Raw genomic sequence first — 24,227 nt, forward strand, 5'->3', positions numbered from 1 at the left:
ATTTTGTCTTCAGATGGCTCAAGAGAGAGCCTCTCCACCCCTCCAAGGATACCTGAAAGAAACTGGAACAAAGGACAGTAACTACAGGGCGTGAGTGATTGCTGGACCCAGACTAGAAGGAGACAGGTCTATAAAAGGAAGCTTACTGGAACACCTCTGAGGGTGAGGTTTTATCTGTATTCAGTTTTCTTACTGTATTCGGCACAGACTTGAGGGTTTTATTTTATTTTACTTGGTAATTCACTTTGTTCTGTCTGCTATTACTTGGAACCACTTAAATCCTACTTTCTGTATTTAATAAAATCACTTTTTACTTATTAATTAACCCAGAGTATGTATGTAATACTGGGGGGCAGGGGGGGAAACAGCTGTGCATCTCTACCAGTGTTATAGAGGGTGAACAATTTATGAGTTTACCCTGTATGAGCTTTATACAGGGTAAAACAGATTTATTTGGGGTTTGGACCCCATTGGGACAGGGCCGGTTCCAGGCACCAGCCGACCAAGCATGTGCTTGGGGCGGCACCTTGGGACATGGTGGCGCTCAGGGGAGTGCAGCGGGCTTGGTTGGCGCAGAGCTCAGGGGGGCGGGGGCTTGGGTGGCGCGGCGCTTGGGGGCGGGGCTTGGTGGCACAGCGCTCAGGGGGCGAGGGCTTGCAAGGTGCTCTGGGGAGCGGGGGCTTGGGTGGCGTGGGGCTCACGGGTGGTGGGTTCGGTGGCATGGCACTGGCTGGCGGGGTGTTACGCGCGGGCAGCGCTCGTTTTTTTGCTTGGGGTGGCAAAAAAGTTAGAGTTGGCCCTGCATTGGGAGTTGGGCATCTGAGTGTTAAAGGCAGGGACACTTCTTAAGCTGCTTTCAGTTAAGCCTACAGCTGCTAGGGGACGTGGTTCAGACCTGAGTCTGGGTTTGTAGCAGGCTAGCGGGTCTGGGCTCAACCAGACAGGGCACTGAACCCCAAAGCTGGCAGGGAGAGTGGGCTCAGGGGTAGTCTCAGCACATCAGCTGGCAACCCAAGGGGGTTTCTGTGATCCAACCCATCACAGGCGAATCCACCTTTCACTATCTTCACAGAGGTCAAGGTTTCCTACTCCTCCGTCCCAAATTCTCCCCAAAATGGCCTCGCTGTTCCACTTATAACCAGTGTGTGCACCTCCCAACCTTCAACCCTAAACCACACACCTCCCTCGAGAATGTGTGCTCCACACTCTCAGTGTTCGGCGCTTCTTACTTCCGTGTACCCGCACCTTCTGTGTCTCTCTGCGACTCTTCATCACCACTGCTGAATGGTGCCAGGGTCGCACGCTCTCTCACTGTGACTCACTAAATGGATCAATTGGTGTATTGCTAACTATTGTGTGCTCTCCCATGTCTCCGCATCTCTGGGGGTCACGGCCACTCTACGCGGATATGCTGCTACGTTGGCCTTCTCGTGGACGTCTTGTGGCCTGACATTTGTAGGGCAGCCACCTGGACCTCCATCCACCCGTTTTCCGCTCATTTACGCCATCACCCCTGCCACTGCAATGGATGCAGCAATTGGTCGCACACTATCCCACAGACTGTCTCTTCTAGTGAGCCCTCCACCCACTTCCTCACTGACCACTGCTTGCTACTCTCCCACTTAGGGACCAGTTGTTGAAGTTGAGAAAGTTACTATTGTAACTGGAGGTTCTTTGAGATGTTTGGTCCCTATCTGGATTCCAGTCCTGCCCTCCATCCCTCTGCTCTGGGCTCCCTTGCTTCCAGTAAGAGTGAACTGGAGCAGCATTGACGCATGTAGCTCCAAGTGAGTCTTATTTTCAAACTCCTACTTGGCTCCTACTTGCAAACTGCTGTGGATTTCTTTGTGCAGCTGCCAGTCATTTAAATATTTAAACTTGACAATAAGGTCATGACTAAGTGGCTGACAAATAATGTTCGAACTGGCTGTGTCACAGGCAGGAAGAATTAGATCATTTAATGTCTTAAGACACAGCCTCTCCATGTCCAAAACCACCTTTGCAAAGGACTCACTCTCTGAATTGTAGCCGTGTTAGTCCGTATCAGCAAAACAATGAGGGGTCCTTGTGGCACCTTAGAGACTAACAAATGTATGTGGGCATAAGCTTAGCGGGTTTTAGTCATCAAAACTTGTGCCAAATAAATTTGTTTGTCTCTAAGATGCCACAAGGGCTCCTTGTTTTTTTCACTCTCCTCACGGTGGGAGACCTGTTCCTAAGAGCCCCGCTGAGGTGAGGCCTCATGGCAGGCTCCCAGCTCCGAACCAATGCCTAGCTTGGCCATCCTTAACAAACTACCATGGTGCCTTCTGGACACTGAGATTCCAGGGATTGTTTTGCTTGTTCTTCTCTTTTAAAATGGAACAGAAACTAGACCTTGCAAATTTCAATGCCAATTCTGCAACTGTGCAAAACTGCTGAGTTCAATCCTTGTGTAAGGCAGGGATCTCTGTTAGAATATATGTGCTAATAATCTCTCTCTAATAACACTCAGCACTTCAATAGCACCTTTCAGCTGTAGAGCTCAGAGCGCATTTCAAAGCTCCATATCATTTTGCCCATTGTACAGATAGGGAAACCGAGGCACAAGGCCACTTACGCGAGTCTACACAGATCTGAAAATAGAACCCGCAGCTCTTGACTCCCTGTCTGCTGCATCTATTGCTTTTCCTCTGTAGGTCTCAAGGTGCCTTAGCAAAGTCCCCTGTGGTGGCTGGCACGGTGCCAATCCAAAGCCCAGCTGTAGGCACAGAGCTTCCATTGGCCAGAGCAGTTGCCCTGTTGCCAATGAGCCTTCTCCGGTAGCCACAGGAGGGATTAATCTGGCTTTGCACAGCACAGGTCACTGCCTCCCTGATGAGAGATCAGCCATCTCCCCTGATCGCTGCACAGCACAAACCCGACCCGGGCGGGGCGCAGCCAGTGCCTCGCCGCAGGAATAAGGGAGCGCGGTCGCTTTAACGGCGGGTGCCCTCGCTTCCCAGCCCCCGGGCCGGCTGCCGAGCCGAGGGGCGGCCCGCCGGGTTGCTTCCTGCGGCCCCTGGAGGCGGCGGCGAGCAGAGGGAAGCGGGGAGTTTCCATAGCGAGCGGCACCATCGGCCCGCCGCCCGGGACCAGCAGCGGCCCGGCCCCGGGAACTCCGGGGCGGGGCTCGGCCCCGGCGGATTTCACCTCGCCCCGGGCTCCGCGGGCGGATTAGTCTAGTGGAGGCGCAGGGGCGGGAGGCTCCGCGTCCCCGCGAATCAGCTGGAGGACGAGGTGAGTCTCCTTCCTCCCCGCCCCGCCTGCTGCTCTGACCCCGGAGCCAGCGCGGAGCCCCCGGCCCGGAGCGCTCGGGCGAGCGCCAGCTGGGGAGAGGGCGGGCAGGATGGTGACTCAGGTGAGCAGCGCCGATCTCTCGCCTCTTCCCTGGGCTCTACACGTGGCCCGGCCTTGGCCTGCGCGGGGCTGGGTCAGCTGCAGCGCCCGGCAGGGAGAGGCTGAACCCTCCCGGGGTGACTGGGCAGCTCCAGCGCTGCGTCTCTGTCTGTCTGGGGAAAGAACTTGGCAGCCAGGTCCTGAGCTCCTGGCGTTACCAAGGGCCCCTGCTGCAAATTGGGGTGTATCTTGCATGTCCCTTCCTAGTGCCAGGCCAGTAGGTAGCGCCCCTTCTTCCCCCCCAAAAAGCGCCTTAAGGCCAGGCTTTCCAAGCCAACGGGCGGGCAGCTGGTTCAGCCTGTTGTGAGTCATCCTTGCACAAGGACTGCAGCCAAAGTGGTTGGTTAGGCACCTGAAGGAGCAGTAAATTGGCCTTGAAAGCCAACTGGCTGCTGCCATTTCAGTCAGGGCAGGCCGCACCTGGCTGCGGGGGTGTCTCCCAGGTGGCCCAGAGGATTGAGGGGTCTGGGGTCTTCAGTGGCGGGGGCCTGCTTCAGTGGTAATTTGGCGTGGGGGGTCCTTCCGCTCCAGACCACCACCGAAGTGCCCGAAGACTCCGCCGTGGCGGGGGCTTCCCGCCACCGAATTGCCGCCAAAGACCTGAAGTGGAAGAAGCTCTGGGGGCCTGGGCCCCGCGAGAGTTTTCCGGGGCCCCCGAAGCGAGTGAAGGACGCTGCTCCTGGGGCCCCGAAAAACTTTCGTGGGGGCCCCTGCGGGGCCTGGGGCAGAATGCCCCACTTGCCCGCCCCCGGGCGGTCCTGGTGTCTCTCCTCTGTTCAATGACTGGTGACCAGCTTCTTGTTCCCTTAGTTAAAACATAACTGATGATCAAGGCTGGAAATATTCCCAGAGTTTGTTGGCATGCATGGCCTCCCCACCCCCACAGGAGGAGTGAGGACAGAGCAGAAGGAAGGGGCCATGAGATGAAAAGCTTCAGGGTGTCACTGACTAGAGCTAAGGGCACTGGGTGATGGGGCCCTGTTTGCAGAGGTGCTGAGCACTTGCAATTTCAGATGGAGTAAGTGGGATTCAGGATTGCTGAATACTCCTGAAAATCAGGTCCCAAGACCTCAAAGCACTTCATGCATGTGGGGTGTGGCTCACAGTCCCCAATTTACAGATTTGGGAAACTGAGGCACAGAGGGGGAAGGGAAGCAAATCGCCCAAAGTGACGACAGCCCTGTCCGTGGGACCATGCCGCTTCCACTCGATAGCTGGCATCTGAATCCCGTAATGCAATCTGTTCCCATTGCTCGACTTGTCTGCTACACAGGAGGAGCTGGGCCTGGCTTCTGGCTCACTGAAGAGGTGGGGGAGGAGTGGTGGTCTTTCTGCCTTTCTCTCTCTCTAATATATGTCATCTTCTCACTGAAGTGACACCCGGGGACAGGATGCAAGATGGCTGACCTGAGCAACATCCAGTCCGCAGCTTCCAAGAGCATCCGGCCTTTCCGGTCCAGTGAGGAGTATCTCTACGCCATGAAGGAGGACTTGGCTGAGTGGCTCAACATTCTCTATGGCTGGGATGTCCGGGTGGAGAATTTCATGGAGACCCTGGAGACCGGATGTGATCTCTGCCAACATGCCAACAATGTCAACCGCATTGCTCTGGAGTTCCAGCAGCAGCACCCAGAAGTTGCTGCCCACATGAGGGTGCCCCAGAATGAGGTTGTCTACCAGGCCAAGAATGTGGTGCCTGGCTCCTTCATCGCCAGGGACAACGTCTCGAATTTCATCCAGTGGTGCCGGCAGGACCTGGGCATCCAGGACGTGCTGATGTTCGAAACCAATGACCTGGTGCTGAGGAAGAATGAGAAGAACTTTGTCCTGTGCCTTCTAGAGGTCGCTAGGAGGGGCTCCAAGTTTGGGATGCTGGCCCCCATGCTGATCCAGATGGAGCAGGAGATTGAGGAGGAAATGAGGGATCAGAGAGCCTATGGGGGACTGGAAACCCAGGAGGATAGCCAAGACTTGGGCCCTGAGTCACCTGTCTACCCTAGCAGGGCGCAGAGAATCTCCTTGTGTGACCTCAAGAACCTGGATGAGCTGGTGAGAGACTGTTCCATTTTGTTAGTATCTTGTGCCCCCAAGTAACGTACAAGCAACATGAAACCCTCTCCTCCCAACATTACCCAGTGTGGCTCTCCTGGTGATCTAAGCCACGTTAGTGTTGTGCTAGGGGGGAGGTAACTGGAAGGCACTGGTTCTTGCCACCCACCAGTGGTTACATTTCCTCCCACTCCAACTTGTTTCTGCTCATCTTGCTCAGAGCATCTGTAGGCCTGGTGCATTCTCCCGCCTGGTCCCCAGACCCACCTACAAAGACGTGCTGGCCCCAGGGTGGGAAGGGGGGACCATCATGTGGTGTATTATAGCTGAGGGAGATCAAGGCAGGTCTAACTTGGATAGCCTGGGGGAAGAGTTCCAACCGAGATCTCTCCAAATGTGGAGGCTGGAGTGCTGCGTAGCTTGGAGGCTTTGGTGATGGGGCCTTCCACCTCCAGTGGGCAGATGGAATTGGCTCCAAGTTATTGGTGAGCAGTTGCCCCTCTGATGGCAGTGTTGTGGCCTGTGTGAAATGGGGATGGGAGGGCAGGAGTTGTGTCCACATCCCAACAAACCTCTGTTGTGACTGGCCTGCTGGGATAGTCCTGGGCACTGACTGAGCCTTCCTGTCCCCGGGATGGGTGTGCCAGGCCAAGCGTGAGCCGTGGTTTCAGCCGAGTGGGGCATCGGGGAAGTGTGCGGTGCCACCACCCGGTCTGCGGGCATGGGCGTTGGGCTGAGCTGGTACGTGGGGATGTACCAAACCAGCGATTCTCTGGCCACCCCAATGGTTCTGACAGGGTTTAAACTTTCACCGTCTTTAAAAATGGGAAAGAGTCATTCTGCATGAGCCCCAAAGCAGTGCTGTCTGATCCTGTCACTGGAAACAGCTCTGCAGTGAATTTCTCCCATCCATCTCCTTGTGGCATTAACTCTGAAACCTAACAACAGAGAGAGTGACGTGCATCCGACGAAGTGGGTATTCCCCCACGAAAGCTCATGCTCCAATACGTCTGTTAGTCTATAAGGTGCCACAGGATTCTTCACTGCTTTTACAGATCCAGACTAACACAGCTCCCCCTCTGATACTTAGCATCCTTAAAGGGGCAGTGCCACCTTAAAAATGCAGCGTAAGCAAACCTTTGTGACCAGTGATGTCTTAGATGAGTGAAAGTGCATTTTGCTATTTGTGGTTTGCTTCCCCCCCCCCCCCCCCCAGGTGCTGGAAATCAGTGCCAGTGGCTTTTTGTCTTCCAAGGCCTTCATGCTGCTGGGTTTGGGTGCCGGGGCCGGAGGGAATGGAGCATTTTTCACTGGAGCATGTACTGATTGTGGGAGCATCTCCATTGGTCTCTGGGCTTTTATAGAAGCTTTTTTCAGGATTGCCACATGTTAAGTTGACTGCAGTCTCTAACTATTTCACTGCTGAGTCGGGTAGCAAAGAGGGCCAACCGTGGGCTCATATAGGGAGCCAGTACGATTTCCTCTCCTTGCCACCTCTCGGAGCCTGGTGTGGGTAAGTATCATTATAGCCAGTGACAAGGGCTGCAGGCTCTAAAGCTGTCAACGTGCCACTCCTGGGGTGTGCTTGGTTGAAAGGGCAGAGTGGGCCAATAGCAAAGCCAGATACCTCCCGGAAAGTTGTCTGTGTGGGTGAGGGACGTGATCCCTTAGAGGAATATGTAATCGCCCATCTGTTTTCCTTGGTACCTTTTCTATCTGTGAGGATTTTGAACTTGCTGCTTATTTATCATTTGTCAAAGGGACTCCTGGCGCCCACTGATGGAAAAACACCCTGACGTCCCAGCAAGCTCTGGCAAAGCCAGGCTGTGGATCAGAGCTGTGCGGCAGGCGCCCATCTCTAATGGAGAGCTAGGGCTCCCCTGGGAGATGAGACCATTGTAATCAGATTCTCTCCGTTCAGCTGAAGCTCCATCACACATTTTTCCATCTTGAGAAAACGGCTCTTCTCCCAGCCCGGGCTTTGTTCGAAGCCTAGTGCTGGGCGAGGAGGGAAAGCAGGGGTGGCTGATGGGATTATTGCTGAAGCTGGGACCTAGGGAATATGGCAAAGGGAGATCTCTTAAATACTTCCCAGCCCTGGGAGATGCAGGTCCTGAATGCTGCTTTCGGAGCTGGCCCTGTGGTTGCTAAAGCAGTCTCTCTCTCCCAAAGTCCACAGGCTGAAATTAAGCCCTTGGATAAATCACTGGCTTTATTTTTAGACGTGGAGTTTGCTTTATAGCTTCTCAAGTGGAAACATGCAGAAATGTTGGTTCTTCCCAAGGTGCGACACACCCGCTTTGCAAAGCAAACCAGGGAGCGGCTGTGCCCTGGCTGGAGGCAGGGAGGGCAGTCTGCTGCCTTCTGGGGCCTGCTCATGGGAGAGGCCCTGCTAAGTGAGGAGGAGGCTGGTGCAGGGGAGTCAGCGTGGGGAAACCCTGGTTTCTCTCCCCCTTGCGGTGGGTCTGGGTGTCACACCTGGGGGGCTGAGCCTGATTCTCAGTGAATCGCTCCTCGGAGCTGACTGCCACCTGAGGGCTGGAAGTTGGGCAGGTGCTGAGCCTGGATCACCCTGGGGAATCCCCTGTGTAGGAGGAATCCTAGAGGGGCTAGTTCCACCCACTTTAAGGCCTCTTGTACTGCTCTGGTAGTGTGAGGGGCCCTCTGTCGTGACAGCACCGTTCTGATGTGGTCGTTCCAGGCTGGGCCACGTTAGCCAGCGTTCACTTGGTGCACTCGTACTGGCCCCCAGTCCCAGGGGAGAGAGCCCAGAACTGAGCAGCACTGCGACCCGTGTGCCAGCTCATAATGCCTCTCGCTTAGTGTGGCCTGGCCGCTCGTCTGTTGAGGCCCAAACCCATGCAAGCGCAGGGGGCGATGGGAGCATGCAGAGTTGCTGGGCAGCTGCATGGGGTCAGCTGCTCTAGTCTGGGACGGCAGCTGAACACTGAGGCAGAGGTGAACATCCAGGCAGGTCCTGGGGGCTGGGGCTGAGTTGTTGGTGGGGTGAGTGGGCAGTTTGGGGGCATGAGTTAGGGAGGATCAGGGGGCTGGGGAATGTTGAGGAATGGTGGGGTGAGTAATGGGAGATGTTGGGGACTGCAGAGAGTGGGATGTACGTCAGGGATGCATGGGAGCTGTCAAGGCAAGGGGGAGATAGGGGAGGGCTGGGGGGGTACATGTGGAGTGGGGGGGCATTTGGGGGCCTGTGCGTGGGGTGGGGAAGGGGGCATTCTGGAGTCTGTGGGAAGGGATATATGTGAGTGCTTTGCTGTCTAGTTTATGGAAGGTGAGCCCCCCCCAATTTCCATACTACTCGGGGCCCCAAAATTCCTTAATCTGGGTCTGATTCTGGGGCTCCCAAGGCCTCTGTCTCATAATACCAAGCGCTGCTGTTGGGAACAGGGGGCTTTGGGGCCGTTTCTATCCAGAGCACACTGCATTGTGGATAGGGGCAGGAGGACCAGCTGATCAGGGTAGCTATGTCAGTTGTAGCTTCCTGGGACTGTTGGCTGTTCTGGGACAGTTTAACCCCTGGCCAAGGCTTCATCCCCAGCACTGCAGCCACCTGGACCGACCGGTGCTTGGAAGGAGCTGGGGCGTGGATGGGAAAAGTGCTGAGATCAGGACAGCCACTGGGGTTTTGTGATGCTCTCACCTGGCATGGCCAGGGATGGAAAGTGTCACCCACTGGGGAGTGAATGTGCTTGTGACAGAGCCAGAGCTTATTAATGCTGCTTTCCAAGTCCAATCCCTCCACCCCCTGCTTGTCCACTCCTGGGCCCAGTGTGTGGCCTGGCCTCTGCGCTTGACGTCTGCAGAGACAGCAATCAACCTTCCCGGCCCTGTTGTCTGGATGGGGAAACTGAGACACGGGGAAAGGCCTCAGCATGGTGAAAGGTTGAGTTGGTGTTAGAGCCAGGAGTGAAACGCTGATGTCCGGGGGCTAAGAGGAGCTGTCCTTGAATCCAAGCAGGTCTCCACTTGGGAATCTCTCTGCCGCAAAGTGATCTAATAAATGCCAAATGCCACTGCTCCCACATGAGGCTGTGCACTTCCTGATTCTGGTCAGAAGCAGAAATGCTACAGGGAAGGTGTTTTCCAGGGCTTTCCCAGCCAGGCTGCAAGCAGGAGGGCATGGTGGGTACAAGCCTGCTCTCTCATGAGCTTTCCACCCTGACTTCTCAGCTCGAGAGATTTGCGGAAGCAAGTGAGGGCAGGGGTGGGACCTTAAGAGCCCCATCCCTGGGGTTGTGCCATACACTGTCCTAGAAATGAAGCGGGGATGGGACTGTTCATCTGACCCTAGAGAGCTCGGCCCTCGCTGCTGGGCCTGTACCCAGGGTGTTGGGCATGGAGCCCTGTCCTTATAGCAACAACTCCGCTGGGCCCCCATGAGCTAGTTGCTGAACAGACCTATCCTAGGTGACAGCCTCTGCTCAGCAGAGCTTGCAGTCAGAGACCAGACACAGTGGTGGATGAGACCCCCATCCGCGCAGCAGAGCCAGCAGCAGCTGTGGTAGGATGTGCACACCCCTTAGCCCATTAATTGTAGTGATCACTGCTCTCCACCGACCCAGCCGTAACCTGGGAACCTCCAGCTCCTCTTTGTTGGCAGTGACTTTGCTTAGTGTATTCTTGGGCGCAGATCAGGTTTAGGTGGGATATGGTGCATTCTGGGTGCTGGGAGGGGCTTAGAATCATGAAATATCAGGATTGGAAGGGACCTCAGGAGGTATCTAGTCCAACCCCCTGCTCAAAGCAGGACCAACCCCAACTAAATCATCCCAGCCAGGGCTTTGTCAAGCCTGACCTTAAAAACCCCTAAGGAAGGAGATTCCACCACCTCCCTAGGTGACCCATTCCAGTGCTTAAATGGGAGCCATTTGCTGCAGGGCATTTTTGCAAGGTGTGGGGTCTATCTGTGGTTCTTCTCTGGCCCCCATCACTGCTGTATCAAGCACTTCACAATCTTGATGGGATTTATCCCTACACAGCCCTGTGGGGCTGGGCTGTTCTCCTAGGGGTCAGATGGGACACTTAGGCCCAGAGAGAGATGCCTTCGAAGTCACACAGGGAATCTGTGCCAAGTGAGGGATTTGAACTCTGGTCTCCTAAATTTCAGGGTAGTACCCTAACCACTGGACCATCCTTCCTCTGAGGCCTGGGCTTAGTCATGTAATACTGGGTTTAAAGGAGCCATGTCCCAGCTGCTGTTTCCTCTCTCAGCTCTGCTCTCTACTCGTGTAATGAAGCTGCCCGGAGCTGAGAGAGAGACACTGATCCTGTCGAGCCTGTTCCCAGCCGAGAGAGCCGGGGATCCTGTTTCTATTTGCTGCAGGGTTGGGGAGCAGCCAGCCAAGCAACTGGAGTTGCTCCTTGTCAGGTGCTTTATAATTGTAATAATTGTGATGGTGGGTCGTGTGTTTGTGCTGATGTCCCTCTAGCAACTTCCAGCCTTGCAGGGGGGTGACTGGCAGGGCTAATCACACCTCGGCAGTGGCTGGTGGCTAGCAGTGTTGGGGGTTTAATGACATTGTGCATGCTGAAGCCTCGCTCTGGCCGCCCATGGACGCTGTTGCCACTGGCGTGCAGCGAATGCTGGAGGGGCTGCGCCTCTCTGCTGTGGGCAGCAGAAGTGCACCATTTAGGGAACAGGACACTGGCTTCTCATTGCAGATCTACTGCCTCTTGGAATCCACCTGGGGGCTGGGTAATGGGGCCCCACCCCGATGACCAGACAGTCATCAGCCTCCTTGCTCCATGGTGATGTGACAGTGCCCACAAGTGATGGCAGGCTTTCCTTGGGGCCCTGCAAGCAACCTTGTGTATCTCAGCGCTGCCTGGCAGCCAGCCTCGCCTAACTCCCACAAAGGGTCATCCCGCAGCAGGCATTGGGCCTAGGAGCTTGCTGTCGGGGTCAGCGCCTGGCATTGCCCTGAGGCCTGGTGGGGAAGAAGCTTTCTCTAGCAGGAGAGGGTGCAGTGTCTAGTCTGGGCACTATATTTGCTGCTTCCTTGACAATAGGCATGGAGAGGAACCTCGTGAGGAAGATGAGGCGATCTTGGCTCTCGGTAGCAGGGAGGGGCAGCACAGTCCGGTAGTCTAGTGAGGGCCTCAATCTCTTTACCCCGCGCTTGGCTCTATGGCGACAGAGCTGGCTTTAGCCACTGCTTCCCCATCTATTTCGGTGTTCCCTTAGAAACCTGACCGCTTACTGTCTCGGTCCCAATTTAAGATGTTTTTCTTCTCTAAAGGGCAGGGTAAAATTATAGCCTTTCTGGCAGCCAGTGGCCGCCTGTTCTCAGTGCCTGGCAGCTGTGCTGCAGTGGGAGCTCACAGCTGCTCTAACAGCAGGTTAGTGCCGGAGGCTTGACGAGGAGGCAACTGGAACTTTCCACCTGGAGATCCAGGAGCGTAGGCAGCACAGCAGTGATAGGTCTGCATGGGGGGTTCTGACTGTCCCAGCTGTGCCCACCAGTCAGCCACAGTGGGCCACTGGAGATGCAAAGTCCCTGGGCTGGAGTGTGCCGTTTGGGTCATGGCCACGGGGCCTTGTGTTCCACTGCTCCAAGGGGGCTTCCACTGAGCTAAGGAGGCATCTGGGCTGCTTTTGGCCTGGCTTCTGGAGGGCCGACGCACAACTTTCCTTCCTGACGTAGTGGGGTCGGATCAGCTCCAAGAAAGGCACAGCTTGCTGGGGTACAGGAAGCGGTGAGGGGCAGCAGTGACGCAGGGTATTGCCCCATCGGCACCCAGCAGCCTTGGCTTTCCCAGGCCCTGTGATCGTGTAGGTGCACTGCAGCTGGGGAAGCTCTGTGCTGCTGCCTCACAACAGAGATGGGGCAGTTCCCAAGTGTCCGTATGAGGGAGCAGATTGGCAGAGCACAGAGAGGGGAGAGGGGCCTGCAGTGGCCAGGGTGAAAGATCGCTGAGGCCTCTGCTCGCTCTCTCTATTAGCCAGGATGGGTAAGGAATGGTGTCCCTAGCCTCTGTTTGTCAGAGGGTGGAGATGGATGGCAGGAGAGCGATCACTTGATCATTGCCTGTTAGGATCACTCCTTCTGGGGCACCTGCCATTGGCCACTGTCGGCAGACAGATACTGGGCTGGGTGGACCTTTGGTCTGACCCAGTACGGCCGTTCTTATGTTCCCTTGAGCCCTTCGTGGTGGGGGCTGGGCTGTGAGCACTCAGGAGGCTGGACTGACCCCAGCAGCTGGAGCAGGCATCTCCGCCCTGCTTGTGAAGGGGGCGGCTGGGCTGGGGAGCTCCCCTCGGTCTGGAAGCCCAGAGCCTGGCAGCTGCATCCCAGCACTGGCTTTGGGTTGGTCTGATCCAGCTGGCAGGGGGGCGGGGGAAAGAAGTAGAGGAGAGGCTTGGAATGGGGGAAGGGGACGCTGGAGGAGCTGGGGGACCCAGGGCTGGCAGCATGATTGGAGCAGCGGTGCCCCCCAGCAGACAGCACTAGCTGAGAGCCCACCTTGCCACCCATGTGCCCACTCCCAGTTCCTGTTGGTGAGCCCTGAAGCCCCAAGGAGAAGAGAGAGAGAGAGAGTCTATCTGTCTGTCTGTCTGTCCCCGGATTACTCAGGGATCATTTAATCAGAGCCTTGGTGAGCAGGAGGGGGAACCTGACCTCCCCTGACTCCCTAATCTCAAAGGCCTTTTTAATGTGAACCCTTTCCCTGCCCCCATTCCTCATTAAGTCTCCAGCTTGCTGGGAGGGGTGACCTAAGAGGGCACTGGGGACTTCTGCTGCAGTGGCTGCTCATTGGCTGACTGTTTTGCAGTGGGGGGTGTGTGTGTGTGTGTGTCTCTAAAGGGGTGTTTGCTGTGGGATGATGTGACTGCACCCTGGGGCCAGGGGGAGGGTCTGGGCTGGGGTGATCCACCCGCAGGCTAGCAGGAGCGATCAGAGTACAGCTGACTACAGGGGTGTGCCTACAGTGGCCGAACAGGGTTTTGATGCATCCCTGCCCATCTGTGCCCCCCGAAGAGATGTGACAACATTGTCGTGCTGGGGTTTAAACAAGCCTCCTCCAAGCAGAGCCGGCTGAAATGCATTTTTCTCTGCTTTGTAATGACCAGCCATGTGACATGCCCTGGGCTTTTATGGGCATCATGAGAAGTGGGGTGGAGCGTGCAGTAGAGAGCAAGCTTCCTGCAGGAGGCTGCTCCCAGACCCAGAGCTGTGTGTATGGACCCTCGTGGCAGCCAGTGACCCTCTGTGTGTGCTCATGCCCGCTCCTGTTGCAGTCCTAAGAGTCTCAGCAAGCAGCAGCTGGAGAAGGCAGCGTTCTTTAGAGGTTACCACAGGCAGTGGAAGTCAGCACTCCGTACTCACTGCATGGACAGATCACAGCACTGAAGTGCCTCAGTTTCCCCTGTCAGTAAAATGGGGGTAGTGCCTACATTGCAGTGGGGTTTGCAGAGCCCACTGCAATGAAAAGGGAGTATTACTGTGATGGGGCAGAATGCTGCACCTGACAGGCTGACACCTTGTTACCGTTGGCAGCAAAGCCCCGGGCACCAGCGTCACCTGGCATCACTGTGCTGCTCTAGGAAACCCTGATGTCTGTCTCGGAGGCCTGGTGACAAGAAACACTCTCTTACTGCCCAACCTGCACTTGCCTCAGGTTCACAGGAAAGGGTTTGCTTAGACTCCTGTCCCAGAACTGCTTGGTAATCCCGCACAATGCTGCCGGGCTGGGGGAGCTGTAGGCTTGCGAGGGATGGATGGGGGGCTCCAGGCTGGAGAAGTGAGTTGGAGGGCATGTGCTGGGCCCCGGGAAATGACACATGATGGAGCGGTAGCCAGGGTCTGCTTGATGAAACTGTATATTCAGCACAGGCCCTAGGGAGCTCTGCCCGATGCAGTGTGCAGCTGCTGCAGGTGCACTGGCCACGCACTGCACCAGGCTCTCTTCAGGGATGCCAGCTCGGACGAAGCACCAAGGGGACCCGGCTCTGCCACCTGGCCTCAGCTGACTTGCTAGTGATGGGGATGGAGGGCTCAGGAAGAGAGGGAGGGGATTAGAGGACTGAATGGAGAGGTTTGGGGTAGGAGGGACAGGACAGGTAGAGGAAAAGGGAGAGAGAAAAGGTTGGGGGCTCCAGTGAGGTGGCTGCCCGAGTATGGAGAAGCCTGGATCCGAAATTCGGTGGGTCGGACCCATCTGGCGAATCTCGCCCTGAGAGGCGCACGCCTGTGCGTGCCAGTGGTCCCGGAGTACTGTCCGTGCGGGGGTCAGAGCACCTCAGTGCGGGGCTATGAATTGAGCGTACATGCTTGATTTAGGCCCCGATTGTCAAACCCTGCAGGCTCAAAGGTGAGCTGCTCTCTCTCTCTTTGGACACCTCACCGAAGTGGCTGGGCTGTCAAAGGTGCTGAGCACCCAGCAGCAACCACTGGCTTCGGTGTGACGTCGGGGGGCTCAGGTTTTGTGAAAATCCAGCTGCCCGGAGCTGGGAGAGAGACCGGCCTGTTGCCTGGGAGGGGGGAATCTCTGCATAGGCTGGCGGGGTTCCTTCCAGCGAGGACAGGTGCTGGCCATGTGGTCAGTATGAAAGGATGGAGGGTTTAATTCAGAGCAACTTGGTTCAACCTGAGGACTGGAAGAAAATCTGTCTGGCTCCAGATCGAGCCGCCTGTGAGTTGTGTAGTAGCACTTGAGTGTCCTGAGTCTGAAATCTTCACCAGGGGCAGGGGTGGAGTTGGTCCAGACTTTTTGTGGGGGCACATTCTTCAAACGAGCTATAGCTGCTGCTGTTTGCTCAGCCCCTGTGCACGCCTACTTTTCATACCTACATCAGATGTTACGTTCTTCACTGCCTCCAGGTGAGGAATTTGCTGCTGATTCTTGCCTCAAGCTCTGGTAATCTGTTACCAAACTCTGCCTACTAAATGCACCGCTCCCTGATCTTCACTTCCATTTTCAGCTGGCGATCATGTTCCTCTGCGCTTCCTATTTTCATCTGTCAGCTAGTGTTGGTGTGTGCTGTTAAAAGGCTGCCATTAACTACCCCAGAGGTGGCTGCATTATGGAGATGGGTAAATTCCACGCTGCATGGTGAAGTGTTTGAGTGGAAAGGCTTTGATTTATAGAGGTGTCCTAGAACGCCTGCTGGGTTGAAGGCAGAGAGAGGCAGGCTGCTGCGTAATCTGTACCGTAAACTTCACTCTCTCTCTCCATTGAGCCTCAGGCATGTTTCAAACTGCCTTCCCAAATATAGCCATCAGCTGGCAGCTGCATGGCTGGGGAAAGCAGAATGGAGAGTCCCTGGGTGGTAGGTGAGGGCAGAGGAGCTCGAGGAAGTGGTTGTTAGCGGGATAGCTGGTTATGTGGCACTGGAAGAAGAATGGTGAGAGGACAGCAGAGCCATTAACACCCTGCATATAAACACAGCCTGCTTTAGCAGACGGCTGCAGAGTGAGGGATCAGGACTGGGACCCATGGTCAAAGATCTCGACCTGCCTGTGTGCTGGCAGGTTGCTGTGAAGCTGGGCGTGCTGTTGGGGCTGGGGGAAGCAGTGCCCAGCCATCACAGGAGACTTGTGCCCATTTACTGATGAGGTTAACAGGCTGTGCACTGACCGTCCCCTCTGGATTCAGTCGTTCTCTCCACTCCTACAGTGTCGCTGTGGCTCCAGTGTTTTAAGACGCTGTTTGAGAAGTTAATGCATGAGATGAAATGACGGCATTGCCAGCATGAGCAGGGGCTGGACGCGGCCCTCCTTTCCAGGCCTGTGTTTGCCCAGCTGAGGTTCTAGTCCCACCCCAGCCTCTGGCTCCAGTACTGGGTGCTGCTGCTGGAGATGTTGAACCCACCTCTTGGGGTGACTGTCAAGCAGCACTCACATGTAAGAACAGCCAGACTGGGTCAGGCCAAGGGTCCGTCTAGCCCAGTGTCCTGTCTTCCGACAGTGGCCAATGCCAGGTGCCCCAGAGCAAATGAACAGAACAGGTAACCATCAAGTGATCCATCCCCTGTTGGCCATTCCCATTCTCGGATGTCTCTGAGCCCGGTGAGGTGAGCCGTTCTGCTGGCCCCTTGCCCCAGAGGATGGTGTCGCGTCATTTTCTCCACCTTAACCAGAGGGTTCCTAGGGTAAGGAAGGCAGCAGGAGTTTCCTGTCTCCAGCTGAGCCACACTTTCTCTTCCTGGGGAGCCTCTTCCCCAGCTGAATCGTGCAGGTGACTTGGGCTCCTGCTGCTCCTCGCCCTCTGCTTGGCGTCACGGTGCCCTGATGCTGGGCTGATTGGTGCCCTCTAAATACATTAGATGCTTTAAGAAACTGGAGCCTCCATAGCTGGGATCTTTGTACTGGTGGTGGGGGAGGGACAGTTCAGAGCACCCCCCCCAATGACTCCCTTGTGTGACACATGCCCTGTCACAACTGCTGATCCTCCTCCCCCCTTGCACAATCTTGCTTCCCCGCTCTGTGCTTCTGGGCTGACACGTCCAGGACCAGCTCCCCTGCTTCCACTGCACTCGCAGATCCCTTTGCTTTGGCATGGAATTCACAGCACCGTTGGGGGGAGGGGGGTGTGCATATGTGCAGGCCCCTTTGCAGTGTGAGGTATGATCACCCTGCCTTGGTATATCCAGGTTGCCAGAGCAATCAAGCTGGTGACCTGCATGACCCCTTCCCTTCCCCCTGCTCAAGCAAACTGGCATATGGAGGCTGGGAAAGTATGCTTGTGAAATCAACCCATCCTGACCCTTTACAATCCTTTGCACACAGCTGACTGACTCCCATTGAATAACACTGAGTTCCTGTAGAGCGAGGCTCCTTCCTGCAGGACACATGGCGTTTTAAAGAGCCAAGATTGTGGTGCCAGATCCTGCCCTCTGGTGCTGGAAACCATCCTTATTTGGTGCATTTCGCTGCTTCCCTGCGCTAGCAGCTCCTCTCTCCCCTTCCGCTCTGCTGGCCCTGGGGGTCCATTCAGTCTGGGCCTGGCATTGCTTCTGTGCTACCCCGAGAGTGATTGGGAGGGAGCTGGATAAACAGGGCAAAGTGCCAGTTCCTGGGCTTCTCTCTTTCCTTCTGTGCTCTCCCTTCTCAGTGAGTCTCGGGCCCATGCCCTTGTGGGGGAGGAGGGAGGGTTAGTGTCTCTGCCACGTGGAAGTAGCTAAATCACTGCTTCCTGGCAGCCAATTGGACTCTGAGTTTGTCACCATGAACCCTCCCTTAAGTTGGAAAAGGTACTCTGGGTTCACAGCATGGAAAGTATGACAGACCTGGCACCTTCCCCGTCTGGCGAGACACATGCTGCACTACTGAGAAAGCAGCCAGCTCTGGGGTGGAGTGCAGCACACTTGTGTGCATGAGGATGACTACTGGAAGCACTGGAATGGGTTACCTAGGGAGGTGGTGGAATCTCCTCCCTTAGAGGTTTTAAGGTCAGGCTTGACAAAGCCCTGGCTGAGATGATTTAATTGGGGTTGGTCCTGCTTTGAGCAGGGGGTTGGACTAGATACCTCCTGAGATCTCTTCCAACCCTGATATTCTGTGATTCTCATCAAGGACATTGGGGCCTGTGTGGGAAGAGCCACGCGCTATTTAACATCCTCCAGAGCAACTGGTTCCTCTGGCATCAAAGGCTGAGGGTCTCAGCTGAAAGCTCCCCAGGACAGGAAACTAGCTGACTTCAGGTGGAAATCTTGGCTGAAGGGAAGGAGTCCATGCTGCCAGGGGTCTCCAGCCTGGGGATGGCAGTACTCAGCCAATCCCTCGGGGGACAAGTATCTCTTATGCATTCAGGTTCTTGCGCCCGTTTGTCTGGGCACCCAAGTGGTCCTCGCCCTTGGCTCGTGGCTTGCTCCTCCAACTGTCAGCGACCCCATATAGGAGCATTATGGGCTCTGAAAGGAGACCCGTCTGGCTATTAGACCTGAGCAAACGTGGTGACTGGCTCAGGGAGGAGGGTGGCCCCTGGAATTGGGGTTGAGCCAGAAACGACAGGTAGAACTCTGCCAACACTGCTGAGTCTTGCTGGGGTGGGGACCGTAGGGTCAGATCCCAGTGATGTTCCCATGTACTTTGCATCCCAGATGCTGCTGGGGGGTGGGGGGCTGTGAATCTCCTGCCTCAGCAGATGTGCATTCTGGGGTTGACACACTCACTCACACCCGCTGGGAAATCCAAGTCCAGTTGTCACTGTGGCAGGTCAGAGGGCAAGTGGTTGGGAATGGGAAGCTGGTGGTAGTGGGGAAAGCCCTCTTCTTGGGGCTGAAGTGAATGACCCCAAAGAGCTTCAATCTAGAGGGAGGAGGGCCCTGGTCTGAGGAGCTCCCCGGGGAGAAGAGGGCAGATCCCACTGTGTCGCATCAGCCTTGCTGCTGACGTGGGACAGAGACCCCCCTGCCATGGGCCCTTCCTTTCTGCTGAACTTCCTGGCTTTGTGGGACACAAGCTGCCCCCTGCGTTAATTCAAACACGGTGCTGGGGCTAAGTTGTAGCTGCCTGCGGCAAGGAGGATTTTGATCCCTTTTGATCTGAGTGATTAACACAAAACAGATTTCTAATGTCCCAGGGCTCCATCCCCCTGTGTGGAAGTGACAGCAGACTTCACACTGGGGTCTGGGGTCTGTCTCAAAGGGTCTGTAAATACCAGCCTCTCCCTGATGCTCTGGCTGTGGCCTGGAGCCAGCAGCTGTTGAGGGCCAGTCTCCGTGGCAGTGCTGGGACGCTTGCCTTCCTGGAGGAAGCCCAGCCAGCCAGCTGGGCCACATATGCAGGCTGAGCAGGCTGCAGACTAATTACAGTGTGGAGAAGGGAGCGCTGGGGCTGGAGCTCCACAGCTCACTGCATCCAGCTCTCTGCAGCATGAGGGATTAGATGAGCCTGACGGGATTTTGTCTCTTAATTTCCTGTGTTCAGCCGTGAAGCTTTGTCTGTCTAAGTACTCACCCAGCCTCCCAGTGGCCTCCTTGCACCTGCCAAGCCTTTAAAAATAGGATAACAACATTCTCTCCCCTCCCTTCCCGCCTTGATTAGTATACAGTACTGGGCAGAAGTTGACGGGAAAGCCGTGGTCTTACCTCTGCTGGGGTTGCACTGAGTTCGGTGTGCTGCTGCCAACCCATAGTGCAAACCAGCATGGGTGCTATGAGCACAGCCTCCCTTGGTGTCAAGCCGTGGGAACCTTCCCTAGCACAAATGGTAGCTTAGCAGGACTCTGCTTTGGTGCAACTAGATCAGCTATGGGTCACTGATGGCTGGAAGCTCCGGTGTAGACAAGGGTGTGGCCAGAGGGCTGAGTTTGTTTCTGAATCAGCAAGGCTCTCTCTAGTGGCAGGGAGTTCCATAGTCTAGGTTCAGCTTTTAGTGGGGGAACTACCAGACAAAACTCCCCCTCTTGTTCTAGTGGGCGGTGATCAATCAGCCGTGTGGCGCGCACTTCCGTCTGGAGGACGGTTGCTCCACCCTCCCCATACAGGCCAATCTGGGAATGGTTCCACCAGCACTCAGTTTGTTTTGTGATACATCGGGTGCAGTAATTCTACAGTGGGCTGCAGGAGCTGGGTGGCAGTGCTGGCTGGCTGGCCCTCCCCTGAGGGAACTGGCCCTCCTGGGTGCTGTGAGCGGGATTTCCAGATGGAGGAGAGGTTTGCAAGTCCTGAGGCGAGTGGGACTCCATGGGTCTTGTCATGTCTCACTGGAATGCCACATGCTCAGTGCTTTGCATTGCTAATTAGCAGCAAAATCCGTCTCCTCCCATGCCCTGCCGCTATCTGCTCCCAAAGGTTGGTCAGTTTCGTTGCTGTCCCGTACATTTTCCCAGGGGAAGTCGCACCAGGAAGTAGCAGTAGCCAGGATAAATCAGAGAACCTGTTGCAGATGCTTGGCAGGCTGTGCTGATGGAGACAGAGGCCCTTCCTGTGGTGGGATCCATCTCTTGTCTGTGCTTTTGTTCGAACTCGGCCCATTTCCTAGCTCAGTGATTTAGGTAAACTGCATTGTCCAGCTCAAAAGCACCAGCTGCTTGTGGCTGGTGCATTTTAAAGGTGACCGGGATTGTCTGCTTGAGAACATGATACTAAACCAGCGTAGTTAAACCGCTGCCAACCCTTGTGTGGACGCACTTTGGTGTGGATGCCTGGAGTCAATTATGGATATGTTTAAAGTTCACTGAAAGCAGAGTGGCACCAGTTTGCATTAGTCTAGCTAAATTGATTTTACAGGATTGCTGTCCCCATGTGTTTCAAAATCCTGAGTCGAGGTCCCCAAAGCTCCTGAGATTGGCTTAAAAATCGTAGTTATTGAAATATTGTGGTCTGTGCCTTCTGGTTTGTGAAGCCTTTGAGTCACGTCCAGATCACATTTTCAAGCTTTTTCTCCAACACACTGACTGCTAGAAACTTACATTTTCGTGTTTGTTAACTGGAACCTGAGAGTCTCATGTAATTACGGGATTCCAGGAGCTTGACTGTTAAGTAAACATCAGATACAGTGAGATCTTTGATAACATGGCAAGAGTGGCCAACACTGGATTGAAATCTGCATGCAGACAAGGCCTTTGTTAGCAATACAGCACCTGTTGCCCACTCAGACTGTGCATCTTCTGAAATCTTCTTAAAAAGCAAAAGCAGGGGAAACAAGCCATCCTGTCCCGAGATCTCTAAGAGCAGATAGGAGCTGAACGCCCCCGTCATTATCCAGCAGGAAGAAGCTGGAAAGATCCAACACAATTAAAAGAATGGTTTGCAAGCCACCATTGGGTCAGTGGCCTCCCGACAGAGCAGTGACCAGTGTGGCTGCTGTGAGTAGCAGCACGGAGAGAAGATGGGTTGGAAATCGATTGATTTGCCACTGGGGATGATTTGTCAAGACGGTTTGAGTCGGGGCAGGGCGAAAGGGAACAGAATAGAGAGCTGGATCTCTGGGAACCTTGTCCCTGCACAAGCCTTCCTGGAACTCACTCCTTTCAGCTTGACATAAACAAGGTGTCCAAGGGTCACCAGAGTGAATGCAGCGCGGGCAGTTTTCATAATGGAGGCGCTAGACTTTGCACAATGTGTCCTTTTCCCATTCCTGGCTGGCCCTGGCTTGCTGGGCTGCCATCCACCTAGTGGCAGGTTAATAGTTTTTGTAATTGTTTGTTTATTCAGGAGCAAAAGAGCTGGAGTTGCAGGAGCTCTGCCATTTTCTCTGTTCTGAACTTGTGTGCTGGGTTTGGCTGCTGAGCACTTAGCCTTGGCTCCCTCCCTCCTGGGGTTCTGAATGGTGTGGTGTGTGTGTGTGTGTGGTGGGAACCGGGGGCACAATGTCTGTGCTGCTCTCCAAAGCAATTTGTATGAGAAAGCATGGGAAGTGCTGGGCAGGCTTCCCAAGCTCCCAAACAATGGATGCAGTGTTGTCAACTCTGGCAATTTTTTGTTTATTTGTTTGCCAGTCTCCCAATATTTGATGCTTTACTTAAAGCCCCAGCTCCCAGAGTCCTGTGATTACTTGAGAATCTCAACTTCCATTTAAAAAAAATATTAACTAGCCCCTCCCCTGGTCCAGTTCTGTAGCTGTTCCCTGAGTCTTTGCCTGTGTCCCATCTGTGCAAGGGGGTGATAGCCCTGCCTGTGCCCCATGGCTGCTGAGATGGTAAATCCATTCAAGGCGCTGAGGTAAAGGGGCCTCCGATACACTCCCTCGGTTGCTAGAAGGCAGTAGTAGATTCGTAACCCACTCGCACACCCTGGCTAACATGGGCTGCCTGGTACAGTGACAGCGCTGGAGTGGGTCAGTACGTGATAGCGTGGGATAACCGTGACGGCGCTGGGATGGGTCAGCATGGGATAACCGTGACGGCGCTGGGATGGGTCAGCATGAGATAACCGTGGCGGCGCTCAGGTGGGTCAGCCCGGGATAGCACGGGATAACCGTGGCAGCGCTGGGGTGGATTGATCAGCACTGTTTTATTTGCTTAGAAGAACTCTCTGGGCCTGCCAGCCTGGGTCCTCCTCTCCCATGGACTGAACCCAGAATTCTATCCAGGCAAGCCGAGAAACCCGACCTGGCTCCCTTTCCTCCCAGGCACCACATCCAGAATCTGCTCCAGGTCTCCAAAATCAGCCTGGGATACTCTCGTCCAGGGCCTGTAACCAGTCACTTGCAGGTGGGCGCGGGGATGTGGCCCTCCTGGGGGTGCTCGTGGCTTGCTCTTGGTGGTGGCTCCGGGTGTCCTGTGCCCTGCCTCCGCTCAAGAAGGACAGGCTCTCGCTGTGTATGGCTGTGAGTCCAGTCACCTCCTGGTTCTGCTGTGGGCTGGGGGTTCATCTCCTGTATGTGGCACTGACCTTTAATAATTTAATTTCCTCCTTCTCTTAGGTGCGAGAGATTCTGGGCTGCTGTACCTGCCCCTCTCAGTTTCCCATGATCAAAGTCTCAGAGGGTAAATATAAAGTGGGAGACTCCAACGCGCTGATCTTTGTTCGAGTAAGATCCTCCACAGCCACATTTCCTTTCTAAACCACCCATCTTCTCCCCACACCCCCTGTCTCTTCTGTGTCGAGCACTAGCTGGTCCCCAGCAATACCAGAATGTGGGTCTCCCTCCTTTCTTCCCTAGACATTGCTACCAGAGGTTGTGGGCCTGGGGGATTCTGTTTCATTGAGAGGAAGTGTTGTCTAGTGGCTGGAGTACAGGACGGGAGCCAGGAATTCCTGAGTTCTAATCCCAGCTTTGCTTGGGCTCACGGGGTGACCTTACAGCAAATTGCCACACCTATGAGCCCAACAGTGGGGACTCTAATATCCAACCCACTTCCTGGGGACAGGTTATGAGTATCTGCACAGCACGTAGCAGCTATCAAGTGGTCTGTATTCCTGTTCTGCTCTGGTAGCTGCTGGATTAAGGGGGATGCCAGATGACACCTGAAGTTTTGTCTGTGTCATGGGATCTCAGCCTGTCATAATTCATGTGATGGTTCTTTTCTGGTCACGATCCCAGGTCCTGCTAAACACCTGATCTGCAGTATCTGGAAAGATGCCGTTAGTTCTACATGGCCAACAGCGTCCAGGTTTATTTCCTGCCCAGTGCTGCCCCAGTCTTGCGTTTTTGACTGGCCTTGGAGCTTCAGTGATCCTGAGGGTGCTGTGGCCTGGGGGCAGCAGGAGAAATGGTCACATGCTGGGGGTGGATGGCCTGTTTCAGCAGCTTGGAATGGAGGAGATCACAGGGTGCAGGCCTCCAAGGGTGCCATGCTGGCTACTCGTGAAGAGCTCCGCTGATGCCAGCTGATGCCCATCAGAGCTGGCTGGGTTAGGGCTGTACAGACCCAAGCCTCACGATGCCAACCCAGAAGGGGCCGGCACTGTGGGAGTCCATGCCTAACGTGCCAGGAGAAAGCTGGCCACTTCCTGCCTCCATCTCCTCATTTCATGGGCTGGAGCGTGTAGGTGCCTTGCCCAACGGGAATGTTATCACAGCTCGAGGTCACACACAGAGTCTGTAGCAGAGCTGGGAATGGGTCCTAGATGTCCTGAGTCCTGAGGCTCAGTGCCAGGACCACAAAAACCCAAAAGCTATGCCCGGTCCGCATGCATGGATACAGAGTATCAGGCAAGGAGAGCCACCTGGAGGGAGTTTCAGGAGGAGAGCTGGGCTTTGAGTGACCCCTGGCTTTGGGGTTTGGAGAGCAGCTGGCCCTCCCATACTTGTAAAGCATCCTGTGTGCTGCAGAAAGAAGTCCGCTTACGTAGCACTGGTTCACTGGAGACCCTGTTCTAAGGGGAAACAGGGTCTTTGGCCCTTAAAGCT

At 55.2% G+C, this 24,227-nt stretch overlaps 1 protein-coding gene across 2 annotated transcripts in view; it reads left to right on the top strand.

The window, feature by feature from the left end:
* Positions 1 to 4,793: 4,793 nt before the first annotated feature.
* Positions 4,794 to 24,227, top strand: part of GAS2L1 (growth arrest specific 2 like 1) — a 36,851-nt gene continuing 17,417 nt past the window's right edge. Inside the window, exons 1-2 of one of the 2 annotated variants that reach the window (XM_032764642.2) lie at positions 4,794 to 5,466; positions 22,797 to 22,904. In XM_032764642.2, coding sequence (XP_032620533.1) covers positions 4,816 to 5,466; positions 22,797 to 22,904 — 759 coding nt within the window. In that variant the 5' untranslated portion in view covers positions 4,794 to 4,815. The remainder of the gene's footprint in view (positions 5,467 to 22,796; positions 22,905 to 24,227) is intronic. The other variant, XM_075059965.1, reaches the window with a different exon arrangement.

This window comes from Chelonoidis abingdonii, chromosome 22 (assembly GCF_003597395.2).
Source record: "Chelonoidis abingdonii isolate Lonesome George chromosome 22, CheloAbing_2.0, whole genome shotgun sequence".
Classification (NCBI taxonomy): domain Eukaryota; kingdom Metazoa; phylum Chordata; order Testudines; family Testudinidae; genus Chelonoidis; species Chelonoidis abingdonii.